Raw genomic sequence first — 20,508 nt, forward strand, 5'->3', positions numbered from 1 at the left:
GTCTTTGGGGGGGTAGGGCCCGAGGGAGGTATCGAGGTGGAGGCGGAACAGCTCGCCCTGCTTGCGGGGAGGAGACTGGGCCAGGTTGAGGCTGGAATAAGCAGTGCGCTTCAGCATTAAAACCGCATTCGATGCAAAGCGAATTCGGTAGAGCCATAATATTATATTTCATGCACCGTTCCGTGGACGGGGTGGCGTTATTCCGCCAACTGACCTGCGAGCGCAACAAACTCGCAGGGTTCACTGCGCTCTCACACAGGCTCAGCCCTGCCACCTTCGAAATCCTTGAGGACCTCGGCGCTCTCCTTCTGCAGGCCCAGACAGGCGTCCTCCCGGCCATCAGGTTTTACGAACTGGAGCCCAAGCAAGGCACCCGGATGTACGCCGCAGCCTTTATAAAGAACGTTGAGTTCAGCTACGCCAAGAAAGGGCTCTTTAAAGGCTATATCCGCAAGGGCAGCGACCACAGGATGGAGGCAGTCTGCGTGCTCAGCAGGGTGCCTCTGGCCAGCTTGTTCACCTGCCTGGCCCGCTTCGAAAGGCAATTCAGTGGGCTTCCCGAGCTGGCCGAGTGGCTCTGCGTTACCTTCGCCCTGCTGGAAGAGATCTCTAAAAACAGCCAGCCGGTGCTCACCTACCCAGCCCTGCGGCTGCCAGTCAGTCTAGAGTTCCAGACAGAATGGCTGCATGGACTCACGCCTCGTAACTCGAGTCTGCTGCTCGAAGCCATGCTTACTGACCAGCGGGTCATCTTCGTCGCGGAGAGCATGAGCGCTGCGTATTCGGCTGTGGTGGCCCTGAAGAGCCTGCTGGGCCCGTGGCAGCCGGTGAACCAGGTCTACTTCGTGTACGACGAGGGGGACAAGCAGCTCCTCGAGACTCCGGGGCTGTTGCTATCGATTGTCGACGCCAGGTTTTTTGAAACCCTCGAGCCCTTCTCGGACTAGCTGGTGTTCAAGTTCGAGGAGGGGGCGGTGGCTAACCGGCCCCGCTCCCTGCAGGGCCAGTGGGCCAACAGCGTGGAGCAAGCCATCGGGGACATCATGCGCGGCCGCAAGTCCAAGCACTACCTGTCCTAGCGGCTGGAAAAGGAGTCCATCTCGCAGGAGCCGAACTAGTTTCAGAAGCAGTTCAGGAGGTCGATGGCCTTCCAGAACTGCAAGAAGCAGGCCTAGGCCAGGCCCGACAGGGAGTTCGAGGAGACGGAGGTGCGGGTGGACGCCCTGGTGGACTCGTTCGTAGAGTACCAGGGGAAGGAGGCGCAGGAACGGTTCAGCAAGGAGAGCCTGGTGAACTGCATCCGGTGGCTGGAGGGCCGCGGGTGCTTCTAGGGCCTGGACGTGGACCAGCGGGAGTTAATCTCGAAGCTGACTTTTTTCATTTGATTTTGTCCATCATTTCCTGCAGCTCAGTTCGTAGCCGCACCATCGGCTGGCAGTTCTCGGGGAACTGCTCGACCACATTGGTCTCATCCGCCACCCGGTCGTACGTCTGCACCAGCCGGTCCCGGCACGCCAGCCGCCCCACCTCATGGTAGCGCTTGGCCAGGCCCACTACTCCCCCCAGGTACACGAACAGGTAGTCCGGGTTCGCATCTACTTCATTAAAGGCATGACCTAGCTGCCTCTCCACGTTCTTGAAATCCTGCTCGCTCGGAGTTGCAATCATCGCTCTGTGTGTGTAGGCGGTGTATAACACGATGTTAAAGCCAGGTCCTTCGAGCTCGGTGGCCAGCTGAACCGCATGGTTGTTGGTTGTCTCGAACTAGCTGCCTTCATCGAACATTAGGTAGGTTTGGGCCAGTCGGTTCAAGATCCTCAGTAGGAGGGTCTTGTCCGAGGGCTCTTCCAGGCTGGTCTGCTCGAGGACGGTCCGTGACTCGAGCAATGTCTTCTTTGCTTCAGGCAGCTCGACATTGAGTAACAACAGTTCTCCGAGATTGAACAGCAGCCTCGCCCGCTCCTTTGGTTCCTGGCTCTTCAACTCATCAAGGGTGGAAAGTGCCTTCTCGGCCTATGCAATCGCTTCAGCCAGCTCCCCTCCTGCTCTGAAGACCTGGCTATAGCGATAGTGACACTTCGACCTGATCAACTTTTCGTCCTCGGACTGGCCAAGTTCGGCGATGAGGGCGTTCAGAAGAGGCTTGGCCAGTCTCGTCTGAGGGGCTGCCAACTGCGCCAGGTCGAGGTATTTCCCGGGGCTAAAGGGCTCATTCTTCAGCTCTTGGAGGTAGGCCTAGAGGGAGGTGCTTTCCGCGCGCTTGTACTCCGATGATATTTTGGCCATCATGGTGCGGTGGTTGGAGATCAATCGGTGTGCCAGTCGCATTGCTAATGAATCATCCTGCGCTCTGTTGGTCCGAGAACAAGCCCTCCAACAGTATGCTCCGCAAGCCTGACCCCGCCCCCAGCCCCAAAGCGGCTGCCCTCGAGCTGGCCCTCAAGGAGGCCTTCTTAGAGAACGAAGTGGTGCTGGGCTCACTAGCTTCGGAACGAGGCGAGGCTGCTGCTGGAAGAGAACGAGCGTCTGAAGGTGGAGAACGCGCGGCTGCGGACAGGAGCAAGAGGAACTCGCTCGAGGGTGAGGAGCGAGTAGCGCAGATGATGGGCAAAATTAAGTGCAAGGGACAATTCGCGGCACCTCAAGCATTTGAAATGTCGATTTTCCTGCTGCTGAAAGACGACCGGCTGGCCGTTCCTCTCAAGGTACTGTCCTTCGACAATTCGCACTAGCTGCTGAAGGCTCTGCTGGAACTCTACCCGACCACAGGCCTCAGCGGCTCTTTCGGAACCATGCAGCCCGGAGAGACACTGCTGCGCTCGTTAGCCGAAGCCGAGGACCTGAGCCTGATAAGGCGACAGGGCTGCGAGGCAACCCTGCATGGGCGGGGAGAGAGCCTTGCCGTGCTGGAGCGGATGGTGCTGGAATAGACCAGAGACAGCATCGCAGGGGTACAGTCAAAATTCCTGGGAATGGGGTGAGTAACAGTCACTTGGCTGGCCCATGGTTCTTTTCCCACATGGTCAACAGCTCCGCGTTGATGGACTTGGTCGACTTGCCGTGGTAGTTGGGCAGCTTGTTGAGGTTCAGCAGGGGCACTTTTCGCCGGCCCTCCTGGGTATTGTCGAAGGATGTGCTGCGGGTCTCCTTTGCCTCTGGGCGCTCGAAGTAGGTCTGGTTGTACGACCGGTTCGGATTGTGCTTCACTGCCTGCACTGAGCTGTACTGTGGCTCCAGCTCACCTGGCCTCCTGGGCTGCTGGTTCTCCTTGTCACATATTTTCTCCCGCTCCAGTATTTTTTCCTTGTCGAACTGCTTTTCTCGGTCTTTGTCCGTCAGACGCCTGTGCAGCTGCTGGTTCTCTTATGTGAGGGTCTTCACTTTCCGCTCGAGGCTGGCGATCGTTCGGAGGGCTGTCTAGAGCTTATCCTCCTGTGCACGGGTCTTTGATTTGGACTTGCTGTGAGAAAGCTGGGAAGGGTGATTGCCGTCCACCGAGGCGTACATCTGCGGTGAGGGGGACGGAGAAACCCCAGGCACACTTGGAACACTGGCGGCCACGGATATGTACTGCGAGGGCACTGTCTCAATAGTGTGGGGGCCGGGCTCATCCTTCTTCTTGAGGAACTCGCGAAGCGCAAGGAGGAAGCGCTCGTCCTCAAGGGCGTAGTCGAGAATGTTCTTGATGCAGTTAATGAGAGACTCCTTTTCGTTGCGGCCGTAGCCGTTGGTCTTCTTGCCGTTGAACTGGATCGAGCATTCAAAGCACTTGTAGCTGATCTCCTTGGTGGAGCGGGCGAGGGGCTCGCCGCGGGAGGTGAACTCGAGCAGCCGCAACAGCTGCCGCTCTGACAGGGCGTTCACCGAGGCCCGGGCGTGGTGCACCAGCAGCTTATTGTTGCTCATAACGAATTATAATGCGTCACGCCTTTTCCAGAGCCTGCAGGCACTTCAGCGTGCTGAAGTCCTCGCGCCCGCCGTCCTCCCGCACGATGAAGAAGCACCGCGTCTCGGGGTGCTCGGGGTGTTTGTCCACGCAGAACGACTTCAGAGAGGCTGCCTTGGCCTCACCTCTCGGGTGGTACGCCAGCAGCTCCTTGAGCACTGGCTCGTACTCGTTCGGCACAGGCTTGCCGTTCGGGGTCTTGGCCATGACCATCTTCAGCTCTGACTTCAGCTTGTTCACCTCCGCGAATACCTTGCCACCCAACTCGACAGTCCCCTTCTTGGCCGGACCCGCCTTGCGCTCGAGCTTCTCCCTCTTTTCGAATTAGCGCTTGAGCTTGTCCATGATGCCGTTGTAGTGGAACCCGTGCTTTTCCCAGAACTCGTCGAGCGACTTCCCCTCTGCCTTTTTGATGGTCACCTGATCCTCTCCAATCTTCAAGCCCTCACCCAGTTTGGCCAGTAGTCCGGCCGTCACTACAGGCTTGTTGAGCACGAAATGCCCTTCGGTCTTGTTGAAGCGCACATAGGGGGTGCCGATGCCCTGCTGCCGGACCAAGGCCTCTTGGACCAGCTTGAATGAATGAGTCACCTCGTGGTCACAGCCCAGAAGGAACACCACCGGCTCAAATTCCACGTAAGGGTTCTTGGAAGCAGTGGGGGGCTTTTAAAGCTTTACCTTCTTGCTGGGTTTGTTGAGGGGCGGAAGCTCTTCATTGCCTTTGCGACGGAAACGGTCCTTGTCGGGGCTCAGCTCCAGGACAGTTGAAGCCGCAATCGCCTCGGTAAGGTCCTTGAGCGTGACGCTCATGTTCTTGACCTTGGGGCAGTTGAGCAGCACCTTGAGGTCGATATAGCCTTCCTTGGCCTGGGAGATGAGCTGGTGGAAGAAGACGTCGGTCTCGAGATTGCGGTCGGACAGGTAGTACTCGACCTGCTTGGTCAGTGCAGCCTGCTTCGCCATTTGCTCGGATCAACTTTATCTATGAGAATTCTTTATATCTCAGATGGCAAAGCGAGTGCCCAAGAATCTTGACTCTGACGAGGAGGAGGCCCCCCGCGTCAAAACTGCCCAGAAGAAGGCCCACAAGGCTAAGAAGGGCCCCTAGCAACCCCCCCAGAAAAGCCCCCATAACAGTGCTAAAAAAGCCACGGGTAAAAGCGCGGATAAGGGCGCTCAAAAAAGCGAGCAGAAGTCGAAATAAAGTGCCAAAAAGCGCGAGCCAAGTAAAAGCAAATCAACTCCTAAGGCAAACAGTAATGGCAAACAAGTCGACAAGAAGAAGTCGCAAAGTAAGAGCAAGGGAACTCCAAGAACGCAGAGAAAAAGAAGGATTTCATGGTAGGGCAGAAGTACCCCACGCCTGACGAAGACGACGGGGCGAGGGCATTCTACACCAGCCTGCTGCAGCAGAACTCTGAGTCCGAGATGGCCAGGCGGTACTGCCTGGAGCACGGGTTGGCGGGCTCCGAGGAGGAGGCGACCAGGCTGGCCAAAGACCTTAAAAAGGGCAAATGACACGGCTATCCATCATTTATGCGGGCGATTGCGAACACCAACATTCTGGTTGACGATTTCGATTTTTGCAAGGCCTTTCCGCCCGGCACCTTCCTGCACTGCCTCACTCACTGGCATGCCGACCATTATTTCGGTATGACTCCCCGCTGGGCTTACTCTCGGGTGTACTGTACTCCCGTCACTGCCAGCCTGCTGGCGCTTGAGTTTCCACGGGTGGCCGAGTTGGTCGTCGCATGTCCCTACGAGGAGCCGATCGAACTGACAGTTGGAGGCAAACAGGTCACCTTCACTTTCCTGGACGCCTGCCACATTCCTGGCTCGGCAATGATCCTCTTCCAAGGCTACTTCGGAACGATCCTATTCACAGGGGATTTCCGATTCAACCCCTCAATGTTTCGGTATCGAAGCCTGTTCCCATGTAAACCCGAGATGCAGTCTTCGGGGGTATGCTCGGCCTGCTCGGCCATTCAGGTCGATGAGCTGATCTTTGACAATACGTACTGCAACGAGAGGTTTTAATTCCCCGACCATGAGGAGGTGCTGCGGCAAATGGTAAAGATCATAACGGGGAAGCCGGGCTGCCGGGTGCTGGTCAGCATGGGCGCATTGGGCAAGCACGCCCTGCTGCGAAGCCTGGCCCGTACTTTCAGCACTCTAATCGTGGTCTCCGCCAAGAAACTGCGCCAGCTGGAGGCTTGCAGTTCTGACCTTTCTCTCTACACGACCAATAAAGAGGAAGGGTTCATTGAGCTGGTTAGGAAGAAAGATGCTGCTCGTCGATTCGAGGAGGAGCTTGGTCGAGAAGATGAGTTGGGCCCCTTCATCATGATCGAGACTGACTTCCTTATGCAGGAGCACCGGCACCCAGACAGACACCGGTTCATGGTCCCCTACTCTCTGCACAGCAACTTCAAGGAGCTGCGTGCCTTCGTAAGCGCGATCAGGCCGGCCATCCTGAAGCGGCTGGTTGTACAGTGCTACTTCCTTAGACCGTACCGCAACCGCCTCAAGATCCAGCCTCGACAGGATTTCTTCAAGTATCTTGAGTTTGCAGAGCAAGTATTTTCAGGCAAGGATACTCAGTCGGGCTACAAACAGCTGCTTCGGGAGTTCACTGATCTTGCCAAACTCAGTAGCGAGTACCTGGCCTCCATGGAGCCTGCTTAGAATTCACGGATACAAGCCGCGCTGGCCCTTCCAGTGGCCGACCAGGCCCTCCGCAAGCGCAAAGTCAACTTATCCGAGGAGATGCCTGCCCGTCCGAAGAAGGGAGGCAAGAGTCTGAAATAGATCAGCGAGGAACTGAAGGCCACAGACGGCAACCTGTCCCTGCAGGAGTGCTGGACGCGAGGCGGGCAGAAGCAGACTGAGGCCCTCCTGCAAGGACTGTTCGATGATATTTTCCAGTGAATACTGAGCTATGCAGAAGAACAAGGTCTTCACCTACAAGAAGCGGGACTTTTCGGTGAACCTGGCCCAGCGCTACATGGACTCGCTGACTGACAACACGCCCATCGAGGTCCAGGAATACCTGCGGGAACAGCGGCTGGTGATGAGCATCCTCTCGAAGAAGGACGTTGAGCTGGCCCCCCGCAACGCCAGTCTCAGCCAGAAGACCATCGACTCCCTGACCGACAACGACTCCGACTTCAAGAAGCTGAAGATCCTGGGCTGCAAGGGCAAGCAGGACTATAACCCCGCCGACTATATCCGCCCCGCCGCCAAGCGCGAGCTGAAGACCTTCTACGCAGAGCGGATGCGGATGCGCCCGGTAGCCTCTGCGGTGGACGGTGAGCGGCTGGAGACGGGGCTGGGGGTGCAGCGGCTGGTGTCAAGGGGGCTGCGGCGGCGGCTGGAGCGGGACAGCCGGCGGCGGCGTAGGAGCGCGATGTAGCTGTTCAAGGATTGAAATAATTTGTTGAAATGGGCTGCTACAAGTACCTGGAGGAGCTCTGGAAGAAGAAGCAGAGCGACACCATGAAGTTCATCCAGCGGGTCCGCACCTGGGAGTACCGCCAGCTGCCTGTCATCCACCGGGCCACCAAGCCCAGCCGTCCTGACAAGGCCCGTCGCCTTGGATTCAAGGCCAAGGAGGGCTATGTGGTCTACCGCACCCGCGTTCGCAGGGGTGGGCGCAAGCGCCCCGTGCCCAAGGGCCGGGTGAACGGCAAGCCTGCCAGCGTGGGAGTCAACGAACTCAAGTTCACCCGCAACCTGCGCTCGCTGGCCGAGGAGCGCGTGGGGCGCAAGCTGGGCGGACTGCGAGTGCTGAACTCCTACTGGGTGGCCCAGGACAGCACCTACAAGTACTACGAGGTGATCATGGTCGACCCTACCAAGGATTCGATCCGCAATGACGGCAAGATCAACTGGATCTGCACCCCCACCCACAAGCACCGGGAGCTGCGGGGGCTGACCTCGGCGGGCAAGAAGGCGCGGGGACTGCGGGTGAAGGGCCACCTCAACAACAAGACCCGGCCCTCGCGGCGTGCCAACTACCGGCGCAGGAACGTCGTCAAGGTCTGGCGCTACAAATGACCTCATATCATAATCGTCCATGCCTCAATTATCCATCGCCGCCTCAATCGACAGCAGCAGCTCTGCAGCGATCTTCCCCACGCCCTCGTCCGACATCGCCATCAGCAGGATCTCGGGGGTGAAGACCTCCAGTCTGCGGGCAGCTTGCTTTCCTCGAGATAGCTTCAGCAGAGTGTCTGCGGCCAGCCTGCTTTTGCGCTCGTTGTGCTTGGCGTTCATCAAGGCTACCACCCGGCCCAGCAGGCCTGCCTCCAGCATGACTGTCTCATGGCAGCCCGGGTGCGTGTCCACCAAGTGGTGCAGGATTTCCAGGACAGTCTCGCGCACCTCGCTGGAGTTGAAGAGCAGGAGGACGGATAGGTCTGAAAGCCGAGCTGCGATCATTTCGGGCAGTCCTTCCTCCTTTTCTTCGATCGAGGCGTGGATGATCTCGAGGGCCGAGAGCAGCTCCTCCTTGCTGTCGGAGTCGAGATGGTCCAGCACCAGCCGCAGACAGGCGCGGTCGGCTGTCCAGCCCACCCTAGAGAGCGAGGCTAGGGCGTCTAGTGCCAGTCGCGAGCACTCCCGGTCGAGCCTCGACAGGTAGACGCAGGTCAGTTGGCCGAGGAGTGCGGACTTGAGTATGATGGACTGGTTGGAGCTCGTCAGGGCCAGGTTACGGATGATGAGGAGTGAGGTCCGCAGTCGCTCGAGCTTGAGCAAGCTGGTGCGGCCGGCCTCAGGCAGCAGCGTGTCGATGAAGTTGGAGAGCAGCTCGACGAAGTTAGGGTACTGGTCGAAGGTGAAAGGCGTGTGGGTATTGACGCTGTAGAGGGTCAGCATGTTGAGCGCGTAGACCACCTCGTCCCGCAGCCCCGATTCCAGTCCCAGGGTGATCCTCCTGATCTCAGAGGGCGAGGGGTACATCTTGCTCTTGCGGGCGAAGTAGATGTTCAGGCCCTTGTCGCACTTCTCGTAGTTCTTTGTCAGCTCCTGTGACAGGCTCTGCAGCTTGTTCTGCTCAGCCTCTCCGTCCCGCACCAACGGGCATGCGCCCCGCCGAGAGGGGAAGAACACGGGCCGGTGGATGGTGCCCGGGTCCCTGCGGTCGTCGAGCATGCGAGTGCTGCGGCGGACGCGCCCGGCCACCAGCTCCGGCAATTCAGAGTCGTCGTCCTTGCCGAAGAAGTACTTTTGCTCGTAGGCGAGGAGGTACTTCTGGTAGTGGTTCTTGAGGGTGAAGGAGGCGGAGGTGCAGGTGGCGGGCAGCCCGAACTCGTCCACGATCTCCTTCCACATCTTGTTGTTGGAGACGGCCTGCCCGCCGCCCCGCCTGCAGACGGCCTTGTACAGCTTGTAGAGGTCCAGCTCCTGCCTGCCGATCTGGGGGATCTTCATCTGGGTGATGTTCTTGCTGGCCCAGAACTCGCTGAGGTGCCTGCGGAACTTGTCTTACTCCTCCACCTCTGATATGCTCATTCGATTATCCAAGCAACAAATTATGATCGCGTTCCTGCTTGCTGCAGCCGCGCTCGCTCTGCCCCTTCGGGACCGGGTCGCCCTTGCCAATTCCCTCATCGTCGGCCGCAAGGAGGCAGACCTCAAGCCCTGGACCTGCGGCATTTGCGAAGTCGAAAACCGCCCACAGAAGATTCTTTTCGTCCGGGAGAACAAGATGGACGTAAAGGTGATCCTTACTGAGTACGAAGACTGGCTGATGCTGTCCTTCCGGCACACCCAGACTCTTCTCAACGTGTTCCAGGACATCGCCTATCCCCACATGGTGCATGACGATAACACCCCCGCCGCCTGCAAAGTGCAGGGCGTCATGGACAAAATGTGGAATTCGGTCCGCTCTGAGGTCCTGGAACACCTCGCCGGTATCAAAACAGACAAGCCTCTGGTCATCACGGGCGTTAGTCTGGGCGGCGCACTGGCCGGGCTGGCCTACGTTGATATTCGGGCTGCAGGCCTGTCCAAAGATATCCAGGTGGTCACCTTCGGCGCCCCGAGAGTGGGCAACCGCGAGTGGGCCGCGCACTTCGACCAGCTGACAAACCACAGCTCGCTGAGATACTTGTTGAAAAACGACCCGATCCCGCGCCTGCCGTTCTGCTTGACAAGCCTGTGCCACTACACGCAGACGGGGGTGAAGATGACCTGCGACAAGCAGACGGAGCACTGCCTTCAGAACGGGAAGGGGCTGGCGGTGGAGCAGCTGACGACGGACCTGGCCACCGAGGAGGTGGGCAGCCTCTGGGACCACATCAAGAACTACCCGAAAATATACAACTACTCGGTGGAGTTCGCTTGATGAGGATCTTTTGCATGGATGGCTCAAGCCTTGGCCTTGCCCTTGAAGCGGTTCCAGCGATCGGTCAGGAAATCCTGGATCACCAGGGTTATCATCACGTGCGGCGCGATCCGCACGTAGAACGTCAGGAACCCCGCCCACAACCCCTTCACGCCCTCGTTAGCCACCGTCTTGCCCATCGCGTCAAAGATGTTCTTGTAGGGGAAGGTCCCGTCCGGCCCCTTGACCATCTTCTGCATCTTGGTCTTGGCGTTATCGAAGGGCAGGCTCGCGAAGGAGGACAGCAGCCCCGAGAAGGCGCTGCCCACCAGCCGCACGCCCTGGGTCTCCGAGGTGTTGAAGAACTTGCAGATCTCGTCTTTGGCCTGCTAGTAAGAGGCCAGCATCACCAGGTTGAGCACCATTGCGCGCACCACTGTAGGCACGCAGCCCCTCCACAGGGCGAGTGGGCCCTCGTCCTGCACGATCTTGTAGAAGGCGTGGAACACGTTGCGGTAGTTGCGACGCTGGTCCGCCGGCAGTTTGGAGTCGGCCTGCATGCGCACCAGGGCCAGGTCTGCCGGGTTGCCGACGATCGAGCCCACGAACCCTGAGAAGGCGCCGCAGTAGGCCCGCTGGAAGAAGGATAGGTTTTCCCCGTTGTTGCGCTGCTTGACGTAGGCAGTCAGGTTTTTGAATATGCCGAGACGAGTGGTGGTGTAGAAGAGCTGGCGGGCCAAGGCGGAGTCAATCCCGCGATAGAAAGAGAGCAGCCCGCCGCCCTCGCTCCGGATTTCCTTGATGGCGTCGAAGAAGCCGAACTTGCCGCCCTGTTTGGCCTCGCTGTTGAGCTGGATGGTGACCTTGATGAGGTCGATGGGCTGGATGACGCAGGTTGCGATCATGCCGCTCGAGCCCCCGATCACGAAGGGCATCACACTGTCCATTCCAATAAATGACGTCAATCACCGCGGCTGGCTCTTTATGTACTCGCGGATGCTGCGCGTCTGCAGGAACAGGTACCCGTTCAGCAGCACCTCCGCCAGCCCCTGCGCCACGTACAGCGACTCGGGGTACAGCGCCTTGCACACCAGGCTCGCAGTCTCCTCCGGGGAGAAGGTCACCTTGCTCACGTAGCCCCGCATGACCAGTCCGCAGGTTATGTAGTACAGCACTCGAAGGCAGAGGTTGGCCAGCTGCAGGTACATGAACGTCTTGATGTGGCGGGTGTCACACATCCGCAGCGACCGGTAGCCGTAGAACGAGACCGCCCCCCAGCACGCGTTCACCAGCACCAGTCCCAGCGACAGGTACGCGTACGCCGGGCAGAACTCCTGGAAGTGGAAGTAAGCGTAGACCGTCCTGAGGCTGTCTACGGCGGCCATGCACTGGTCAGCCTCGCACCATGATGAATCCGTTGCAGGCCTGCACGAAGAACAGCTGCCGCTCGCGCTCGGGGTCCAACTCCTCCTCGAGTGCAGCCCCCGCACGAATGAGGAAAGGAAGTCCCGACATGCTCAATCACTTATTTCTTTTGCACAGTCGTTCCACCTCCTGTCGAAGGTGCAGTGGCGACTCCTTGCCCCCGCCCGAACCCCAGCATATAGTTGGTTTCCGCCCCGCCCTCCGCGAGCCGCGCGAAACTGACCTGCGGGCCTCACCGTTCTCGGCTCGGCTCGCCTCTTCACGGGTCTCCTTTCGTAGGCTCTGCGGCCCGCCTGAATGGCTGGAGTAGGGTTTGATGAGATTGCTCTTGGATGGAGAACTTTGCTTGCTGGGAAAGACAGCCCAGGGCTTGTACCGGTCCAGCTTTCCCTCTGCCTCGCCCAGGTCAGCCGCGCAACTGATGCACTTGAGATTGCGGAAAGTGACCATCGGGTCTTTCCCCTCCTCGGCCTCTGCCTCCAGGTCGTTGCGGTTGACCCGCTTTTCCAAAAAGATCAGCGCTTTCTTGGTCTCCTCGCGATCTGCCGAGCGGTGGATGGCTGTCGCTGCGGCCAGCTCGATCGCGTCGATCATCTTGCCCTCCAGACTGGTGATGTCGTAGACGTCTGCTTTCTTCTGCAGCACTTCTGATAACTTCTTCCTGTCGGGCGATAGTCTATCGCAGTGTCTCCTGTGCTGAGGTCAGGGAGGCCTGCGTCTTCTGGACGTCCTCGAAGACTGCAGTCACGTTCTCCTCGAGTTCGATCACTTTCTCGGGGCTGCCCCGCTAGTCAACCCGGATTTTGGACTGGATGGTCGTATTCAGGTTTCTGGCCTGGACCTCGAGGGCAGTCAGGAATCGGCCTGCCTGCTAGTCGATCGAGTCCCCGCAGCTCTGCCTCCTTGCCGGCTAGCTATTCCCTGATCTCCTGCGATCTCGTCTCGAGGCCCGCTTTGGTTTGCTCTGCCAGCCAAGCAATTTTCTGGTCGAGGTTGGCAGCTGCCTCCTCTTGCTGCTTGCTGAGCAGCTTCAGCAGTAGCTCCTCCTGCTGGCTCTGGGTGCCCTTCTTGGTATCAGAGAGGTCGCGGGCCGTGTTGCGCTTGAGGAGCTCAAGCTCCTCCCGGGCCTTGGCCGGATCAGCTCGACCTTGCGCAGCCTGCTGGACAGATCCTCGATGAACTTGCAGAGCACCTCGAGGTTGGCCTCAAAGCGGGCTCTGGTCGAGGACGACCATCGCCTTGAACTGCAGTTGTCTGCGGATGGGCAACTCCTGGCTCATTTTATTGATCAGTCACTGTAGGCCAGAATGCCCACCAGCCTGCCGATGCCCCGGTGCTGCCTCAGTCGCTGCACGAAGCCGTGCACCGATGCGTGCAGGGCGTTGGCCAGCATCGGGTTGTCTACTGCAGGGTTGAAGCAGTTCAGCCCGATCCCTTCGTTGTCCTCTGCGAGCATCACCTTGCATTTCGGGTAGAGCTCGATCAGCCGGACCATGAGCTTGACCAGCTTCTCCTGGTTTGCAGCCATGCCCGAGGTGAGTCGTGCAGCTGGTAGACGAAGGCCGCCACCAACTCACGTGAGAGCTGCTTGTTCCGCACACAAGCCTGGGTCAGAAAAGACTCCAGGAGGTCGGTAAGGGCAATGCTTTCCTCGAGCTGCGCTGGGGAGAGGTCCAGCATCACTCGGTAGCAGCCGTGAGTGGCCAGCCCGCTATCGAGCCGGAACATCGAGGCAGGGCCTTCGACCAGGCTGAGGATGGTGAAGCACAAGGCCATCCTGGTCTCGAGTTGGGGCAGACTGGTTTCCCTCCTCAGCCGTTCGCCGAGCCTGCCGAGTTCCTGAATCAGCTCCTCCAGCAACTGGAAGTTTACTAGGTGTGCGTACTTGAGGATTGAGTCCAGCACGACGCTCAGGGCGGGCAGGGCTTTGGTCCAGCCGCAGTACCTTTAAGAAGACGTAAAACAGCTTTTACAGCACTGCGTAGTTTTTGTGGCAGGCGTCTCGCTCAGACACCCGTGCCTCTCCTTCGGCCAAAGCCTTTTCCAGCCTCATTTTTTGGCTTTCAGCTCGGCGCTCCCTCCGCTGCTGAAGCTGCTGAGTGTCAGCGTGGAACCCAGGTCCCCTGCCCTTTTCCTTGGCCTCTTTGTCGGCCAGAGCCTTGGCCTTGAAAAAAGACCTGCGCTATTTCTTCTTCTTGATCTTATCGCTCTGATCCTTCAAAAAGTAGGACACATCGAGCTCAGTCTCACGCAGGGCCTCGGCTAGCTCCAGTGAAAACCGCAGGGCCTTCTGCTGGTTGGCCACGGTGTCCGCCACCGCGCAGATGATCTCGTGCTTGGCCGAGACCCGGCCAGTCTGCGTTACCGCATGGTCTCCGCGATGGCCTCCGCCGCAACGGCTCGGAAGGCCTGGTTGCCCGAGAAGCAGCAGCGCACCAGCATTCGGGTGACCCGCTCGCTGAGATTGAAATGAGCCAGGCGCAGGTGAAGAGTGCTGAGGGCAACGGAGCACTACCCCGTTTAAGCTTGGCAGGGGGCCTCCCTGTTGCGCAAAAACAGATCCAGCATATCCACGTATTTCTTGTAGAGAGTCAGCAGCCCCTGCTCGAACTCTTGCCGGCCGAACTCTTCCTTGGACAGTCGAGAAACTTCCTTCCGAGGCTGGCCGTGCAGCCGGTACAGAGGGCAGATGTTGAGGAAGCACTCGGACAAAGTGCTCAGTGCGATCTACACGATCAGCAGGTTCTCATCCTCCAGGAGGATGAACAGCGCATGTAGGTGCCGTAGTCCGGCCTACGGGTGGGCTGAGGCCAACCGGAGCACCTCGCGGGCCAGGGTGGACTTGTCAGTGAGGTCGAGGTGGTCCAGGGTGGCGGCCGGAACGACTTCCCGCAGATCCTTGACCAACGCAGCCAGCAGAGGATAATCCGCGATCTCGGGTGCAAAAGCCTGCTCTCCTGCGGGGCATGTTGAATTGATAAGAAATCAGGCGTGGTTCCATTACCAGTCCACGGGCTTGACCATCGCGATCAGCCAGCAGTCCGAGTCCTCGACCCGCAGCTCCAGCCGCCCGGTGTCCTCCACGAGCATTATCACCTCCCCGTCCACCGCCATCAGCTCCTTCAGCCGCTCCCAGTAGTTGAAATGCACCTTGAGGGACATGCTCAGCTGCTCGCCCGCGAAGCCTGTCCGCAGCCGGCCGTTGCACTTGGTGAAGCGGAACTACAGTCGAGGCTTGTTCAGGTGCCAGCTCGAAGGACGAGTCTCCGTCGCCTCGGATGGGCCAGCCGGAGGGTGATTTCGGAATCAGGGTCGGCCTCGAAAATGTGCTGGAATTGGTCTCCGGGCAGCCGTAGCTCTGCCAGGACGTTCTTGTGCCCGATGAAGTGGTTCAGCTTGACGTAGTTTGCAGCCAGGTCAGATAGGTGCACCTCGAACCGCCGCTGGAAGGTGGCGGTCGCGCCCTTCGAAATGAGCCTGAAGAAGCGGAAGTCTGCCTCCTTCGAAAGTTTGAGACTGTGGTCGTCCGCGCCAGACTTCAAAAAGGGCCTTGAAGAGCTGGTGGTTGAGCAGCTCGAGGGCGATGACCGGGTCGCCGCTATTGGTGGTCAGCTCATGGGTAGTGGAACAGTTTTTCACTGAGGATGAGGCAAACCGGCAGGAAGTTGTCCATGAGGGCGGGCGGCTCGCTGTCGGTGAAGAAGTTGACCGCCCGTTCTGGTTGATGACGACGTAGAAGGCGCCCTTGCCGCCGGCCACCCTGCGGAAGAGGTCGAGCAGCCTGCGTGCGAGGGCGGCGTGCTCGGGACGGAGGGAGAGGTGCAACTTCATTAAATTTACGCCTTCGTCTGATCGCCGGCTGCTTCTAGCCGGGGACGAGTTGCCGGCGATATGGTGTATCCAATTTGAGGTCAGAGCCGCAGCAGGTTCAGCTTCTCCCGGATGAGGTCCAGCTCCGCCCCCACTTTCTGCATCTCTGCTCGGGTCACCTCCGGCTTCAGCTCCTTCATCAGCCCCCGGTACGTCCGCAGCCGCTACTTGTACACCCCGCAGGTCCGCTCGCAATGAAACCACCTCTTCCGGCGCCATCTGCTGCTCGAGCCGGCCGCAGTCCACCAGCTTGGCCGTCAGCTCGCGGATGCGCTGGTTGTTGGTCTGCACGCGTTTGATCTGCGTCTCGACGGCCTGGTTGACTCGCTTGGAATCCTCGTGGTCTAGGGCGTGCCGGGCTGGCCAGCTCCTGCAGCCGGGAATACTTACTCTGGCAGTCGCAGCAAGTACTTCCCCCAGTCGGTCCATGAACTCCTGCGACCAGTCCTCCAACTGCCTTTCCAGCACCTTCAGATCTGACCATCGGGAGGCAGTCGCAGCTCGGGCGCCGATGGGCTGGACTTGAGGGGTGGCTTGTTCAGCAGCTGCTCGAACTCGTCCTGGTTAGCGGTTGTATTGCCAGCACCAGCTCGTCCAAATAAGCTGTTTCGGACACACCACTCAGCTGGTAGTAGTGGGCTGCCAGGCGCCCGCCTTCCAGTCGCAGCAACAGCAGGCAGTCCCGTATGGCCAGCAGGCCGAGATAGCCCCCGACCGCTTGGTTGGCGGCTTGAGCAGCACCGACAGCTTGGCCGGCACCTCGTGCAGACGGCCTCGGTATTCGGCCTGGGACAGGTGCAGGTCCAAGTCCAACAGAGGCTGCAGCTGCAGCCGATACACGAACCCGTGGGCAGCCAGCAGCACCTGTTCTGCACAGCAAGCCAGCACTCGCGGGGCCTCGGCCAGCAGCGCCGGGCCAGCTCCCGGGGGCAGACTGTTAAGGCGGAGCGTGTAAATCCTGCTCATAGTCTGGGCCTTGCTCCTGTCCTCAGAAGAAACTCGTCGAGGTGGTAGTAGACGTGCACCGAGCAGTGCTGCTTGGCCCCGCTGCACTTAGTTGCCAGCAGCACTGTCCCCAGGCTGCCCGGCATTATCTTCAGCCCACAGTACCCGCTTGGCCGTGGTCTTCAGCATCTTGCGGCCCTTCTTCTCCTCGGGCTTGAGCTTGCGGGACGCTGATCTTCGTGAAGGTCAGCAGCTGGTAGTAGTCTTCCACGACCGGGCGGAGGTTTATCAGGGCCTTCGAGTGTGGGACTTTGAGGATCTCAGCCACGATGTTCGCACTCAGGCCTTTGAACTTGCCCATCGACTATAGTCGCCGGTAGCTCTCGCGGTGGCTGGGCGGAACGGCGGTCTCCTCAAGCAGGATGGGAGCCAAGGCGTAGAACTGCCCGTGCTGAGTGACAGCCCACAGAGTGAAGTTGCTGAGGTCCTCAAAGCGGTCCGAACAGGGCATGGCGATACCGACGGGGCGAACCTCATCGCCCCACCGGGTAAAGTCGATGACCAGCTCTGGCAGGCCGAGGTTCTTCTCGATATTGAAGACTTCGAGCCAGCCGTTGCAGAGCAGCAGGAAGAGGTAGTTCGGATATTGCTTGAACCACTGCGCCTCTTGGATTGAGTCGTAGGTGTAGCGCACCTCGAAGCCCCCACCTTGCTTTCTTTGAGGGCCTCGCCCGACAGCACCATCCCGAACGCCATGTCCCGCTCGCTCCGGGTCCCCGCCCCGCGCCAGTAGGGCCACGAATGGTTGGCAGGGTTGGCGGTCAGCTCAAATGACTTCGTCCTGAACAAGTGGTTGGACATCTTTAGTGGTCGGCCCAGGTAGTCATTGAAGTCGATTTTGAGCCGGTTGACAGAGCACTCGCTGACCCGAAAGGTGCCAGCCCACAGTAGCACCTCATGAACGTCGTCGTGAGATACAGTCTCGACGAAGACCGCAGTGTTGGACTGGGGCAGGAAGCACGGCGTTCGCCGAGTTGAGCTTGGCGAACTCGAACTTGCAGTCCTTCAGGGCCGTGGATATCCGGCCGGACAGCAGTTCGTTCTTCATGATTAACACTGACAATGGTCAAGCTGCATTTCGAGCGGGTGTGTCCTGGCCACAAGCAGTCACTGCTGCTGCTGCACGGCCTGCTCGGCAGGGCCGACAACTTCAGGGAAAGTCGTCGAGAGCCCAGCCCTCAAGGACAGGGCCAGCATCTTCATGCCCGACCTGCGTAACCACGGCCACAGTCCCCGAGGCCTGCCGATGAGACTGTCGGACATCGCTCTGGACATCAAGCATTTTATAGCTGAGCACTAGATCCACAAGCCGACAGTAGTGGCCCACTCGCTGGCGGGCAGGGCCATGCTGGAGTTTACCCAAGCAGAGGGACAATTAAGGGCTGATCGGAGGTCTGATCATAGTGGACATCCACCCCTGCTCTTACCAGCACAGCACCCCCGCCCAGGCCAACTTGGCCCTGCCTCAGGGCACTGGCAGAAATCCCGCTGGGGCCTCGGTCGAGGAGTCCAAGGAGCGCATCCGGCAGGGCCTTCACCCGTGAGAAGGACCGCATAGTGGCCTTCTCCAACCTGAGCAAGGAGAACACCTGGCGCTTTGACAACGCCATGCTCAAATGGTTCGAGGACTCTCTTACGTTCGAAGTGACTGAGCGACTGGCCTGGGCAGGCAAGGTCAGCGTGCTGTACGGAGAGCATTCGGAGTACGTCGAGGCGCAGGAGCTGCATGGACAGTACAGCCGGATCTACAGCAACTTCGGGGGAGTGCACAGGGTGCCGGGAGCAGGGCATTGGCTGCACTGGAAAAGCCCGAGGCTCTGGCGGAAGCAGTGGCAGCTCTGGCCTTCAACTGAAATGTAATACCGGTTCAATTACCTGCAGCATCTGGAAAGCCATGCCTTCCGGGAGTAGCAGTATCGGCTCGAGAAGGAGGTGCTCAACGCCATCACCCGCAGATGCATGCCCCTCGCCAGGGAGAGGGAGTTCGACCAGTGCCGCCACCAGGTGCGCGCGTGGCAGCAGGAGTACAGGAGGGTCGTGCAGGAGCTGCTTGAGGTCAGGCTGGAGGATATTGCGGATCACCAGCGCAAGGCCTGTGGAGGCTTGAAGGAGCCGGGTGAACTGGTCGAGTGCTTCGACCGGGTGGAGAGCGCCCGGGCAGCAGAGCTGGAGGGGAAGGACCAGCGGCTGCTGCAGAGAGCTGCGGGAGCAGACAGTGAGCAAGGTGCGAGGACTGTGATGAAAAATGTGGACAGTGGGATTTGAACCCACGCCCTTTCGGAATAGAGCCTGAATCTACCGCCTTAGACCGCTCGGCCATATCCACATCCTGCTTGTTGCCCCGCGGCATTAACTTGTCCGCGCAAGACGTCATTGATAATGATTTCGAGAGCACTGGCAAGACTGTCCAGCTCGAGCAGAGGGACGGGCTGTTCTTCCTGTGGCTCGACAAGAAGGGCAAACGTGTTCGACCGGACCTTCGTCCGCGCCATCCACGTCGCCCTCGACTTCGTGGAGGCCCATGAGGGCCCACCGCCCTCCTCTCACTGCCAGCAAGAAGAACCTCTTCTCGGGCGGGATGGACCTAAACTTCATTGCTGGCCTGGACGGACCTGACCAGTACGCCTTCATCGTCGAGTTCATCCGGCTGTTCGGCAGACTGCTGTCTTTTCCCGGTGCCCACTGTGGCCCTGATCGAGGGTAACGCATGGGCTGGGGGGTTCATGTTCGCCATGGCGCACGACTTTCGGTCAGCTCGGACAACGCCAAGTTCTGTCTGAACGAGATCCAGATCAGCATGTACTTGCCGCCAGGGATGATGACGGTGGTCTGCGATAAAATCAGCTGCAGGCGGCTGTCAATGACATCGTCCTTCGCGGCAAGGTGGTCCTCTGCGGAGGAGGGCTTCCGGGGAGGCAGCTGGACCAAGTGGTCGAAAAGGGGCAGGGCATGGGGGCGGCGGAACAACTAGCGAGAGAGCAGATGCAGCACGGGGCGAACAAGACGGTGTACGGGATGATGAAGCGAGAGCTGAACAAGAACGCAATCGAGATGTGCCTGAACCGGGGGATGTGCCGGGCCTGACTCCCAAGATCGAAGGCCCGTACTTCCGAATTGACAGGGCAAAATTATGACCTGCCCAGCATTTGTCAATAATGATTTAAAACATTGCCCAAGGTCAGCCGGCTACTTATGTACCGACTGGGCTTTCAGGTCGAGATGGACTTCGTGCCGGGCCACTGCTGGCTCTCGGGCGAGGTGCTGGTCAGGCCCGCCCGCCTCTCCTCCTGCCTCCACTTGCAGGCCGTCGAGTGGGACTGCCTGCTGGCCGTGGGCGAGTGTCCCTGCGGAAATCGGCTTGAGCCCGGGACTAAGCTAGTCGAACTGAGGGATTTGGGGCAATGGCTAAGGGACAACCAGGAGGTGGTGGGGAGAGTAGACTTCCTGGGTTTGGTTACATGCCTAGGCGCGGGCTAGCAGTTCCGGTGATGATCCCTGATAGTTTAATGTTTACAGAGAAATCGCTCAGGGACTATCTTGCCTCAACGCACAATATTCCCCTCATCCAGCACTTCAAGTTCCAGGGCCAATAATATTACTAGCTCAAGGACCTGCTCCACGCGGTCAACGAGGCCCGAGTCCCCTTCCACGCCTTCTAGATCGAGGTGGCCACCCGCACCCTCTGCGCCTCGCGTGAATTCTCACCTGCTGCCTTACACTCAGTGAACAATTAATCATCTCATTAAGAAACCCAGCAGGCTCATCCCGCCCGCGCCCCGCCATCACCAGCACCGATGGGCACCCGGAATGTCACCAGCAGCGCAAGACACACTCCGCTGATTATCGGCAGCCACCGCACCCTGCTGGCTGGCGCCAGCAGCCCTGCCCCTGCCGCCAGAATGAGCCCCACCGAGGCTGCGCACACTCCTTTGAC

The 20,508-nt window shown here is 59.3% G+C and overlaps 2 protein-coding genes and 1 non-coding gene across 3 annotated transcripts; 1 reads left to right on the top strand and 2 right to left on the bottom strand.

The window, feature by feature from the left end:
- The first annotated feature begins 7,387 nt into the window (after positions 1–7,387).
- Positions 7,388–8,002, top strand: LOC127595088 (uncharacterized). Its single transcript, XM_052056782.1, has one exon. The coding sequence runs from the start codon at positions 7,388–7,390 to the stop codon at positions 8,000–8,002; it is 615 nt and encodes a 204-aa protein (XP_051912742.1).
- Positions 8,003–10,318: 2,316 nt separating this feature from the next.
- LOC127595090 (uncharacterized) lies at positions 10,319–11,221 on the bottom strand. The gene is given in 1 exon segment (XM_052056784.1): positions 10,319–11,221. A coding segment is annotated over 1 exon segment (903 nt).
- A 7,599-nt stretch (positions 11,222–18,820) lies between these two features.
- Positions 18,821–18,900, bottom strand: trnal-cag (transfer RNA leucine (anticodon CAG)). Its single transcript has one exon. It is a non-coding gene; the product is annotated as a tRNA-Leu (tRNA).
- Positions 18,901–20,508: the final 1,608 nt, after the last annotated feature.

The sequence above is a fragment of the Hippocampus zosterae genome, unplaced genomic scaffold, assembly GCF_025434085.1.
Source record: "Hippocampus zosterae strain Florida unplaced genomic scaffold, ASM2543408v3 HiC_scaffold_393, whole genome shotgun sequence".
In the NCBI taxonomy this organism is placed as follows: domain Eukaryota; kingdom Metazoa; phylum Chordata; class Actinopteri; order Syngnathiformes; family Syngnathidae; genus Hippocampus; species Hippocampus zosterae.

Bases quoted from the DNA above. Each gene is read 5' to 3' on its own strand.
- LOC127595088 (XM_052056782.1), top strand. From the start codon at position 7,388: ATGGGCTGCTACAAGTACCTGGAGGAGCTCTGGAAGAAGAAGCAGAGC.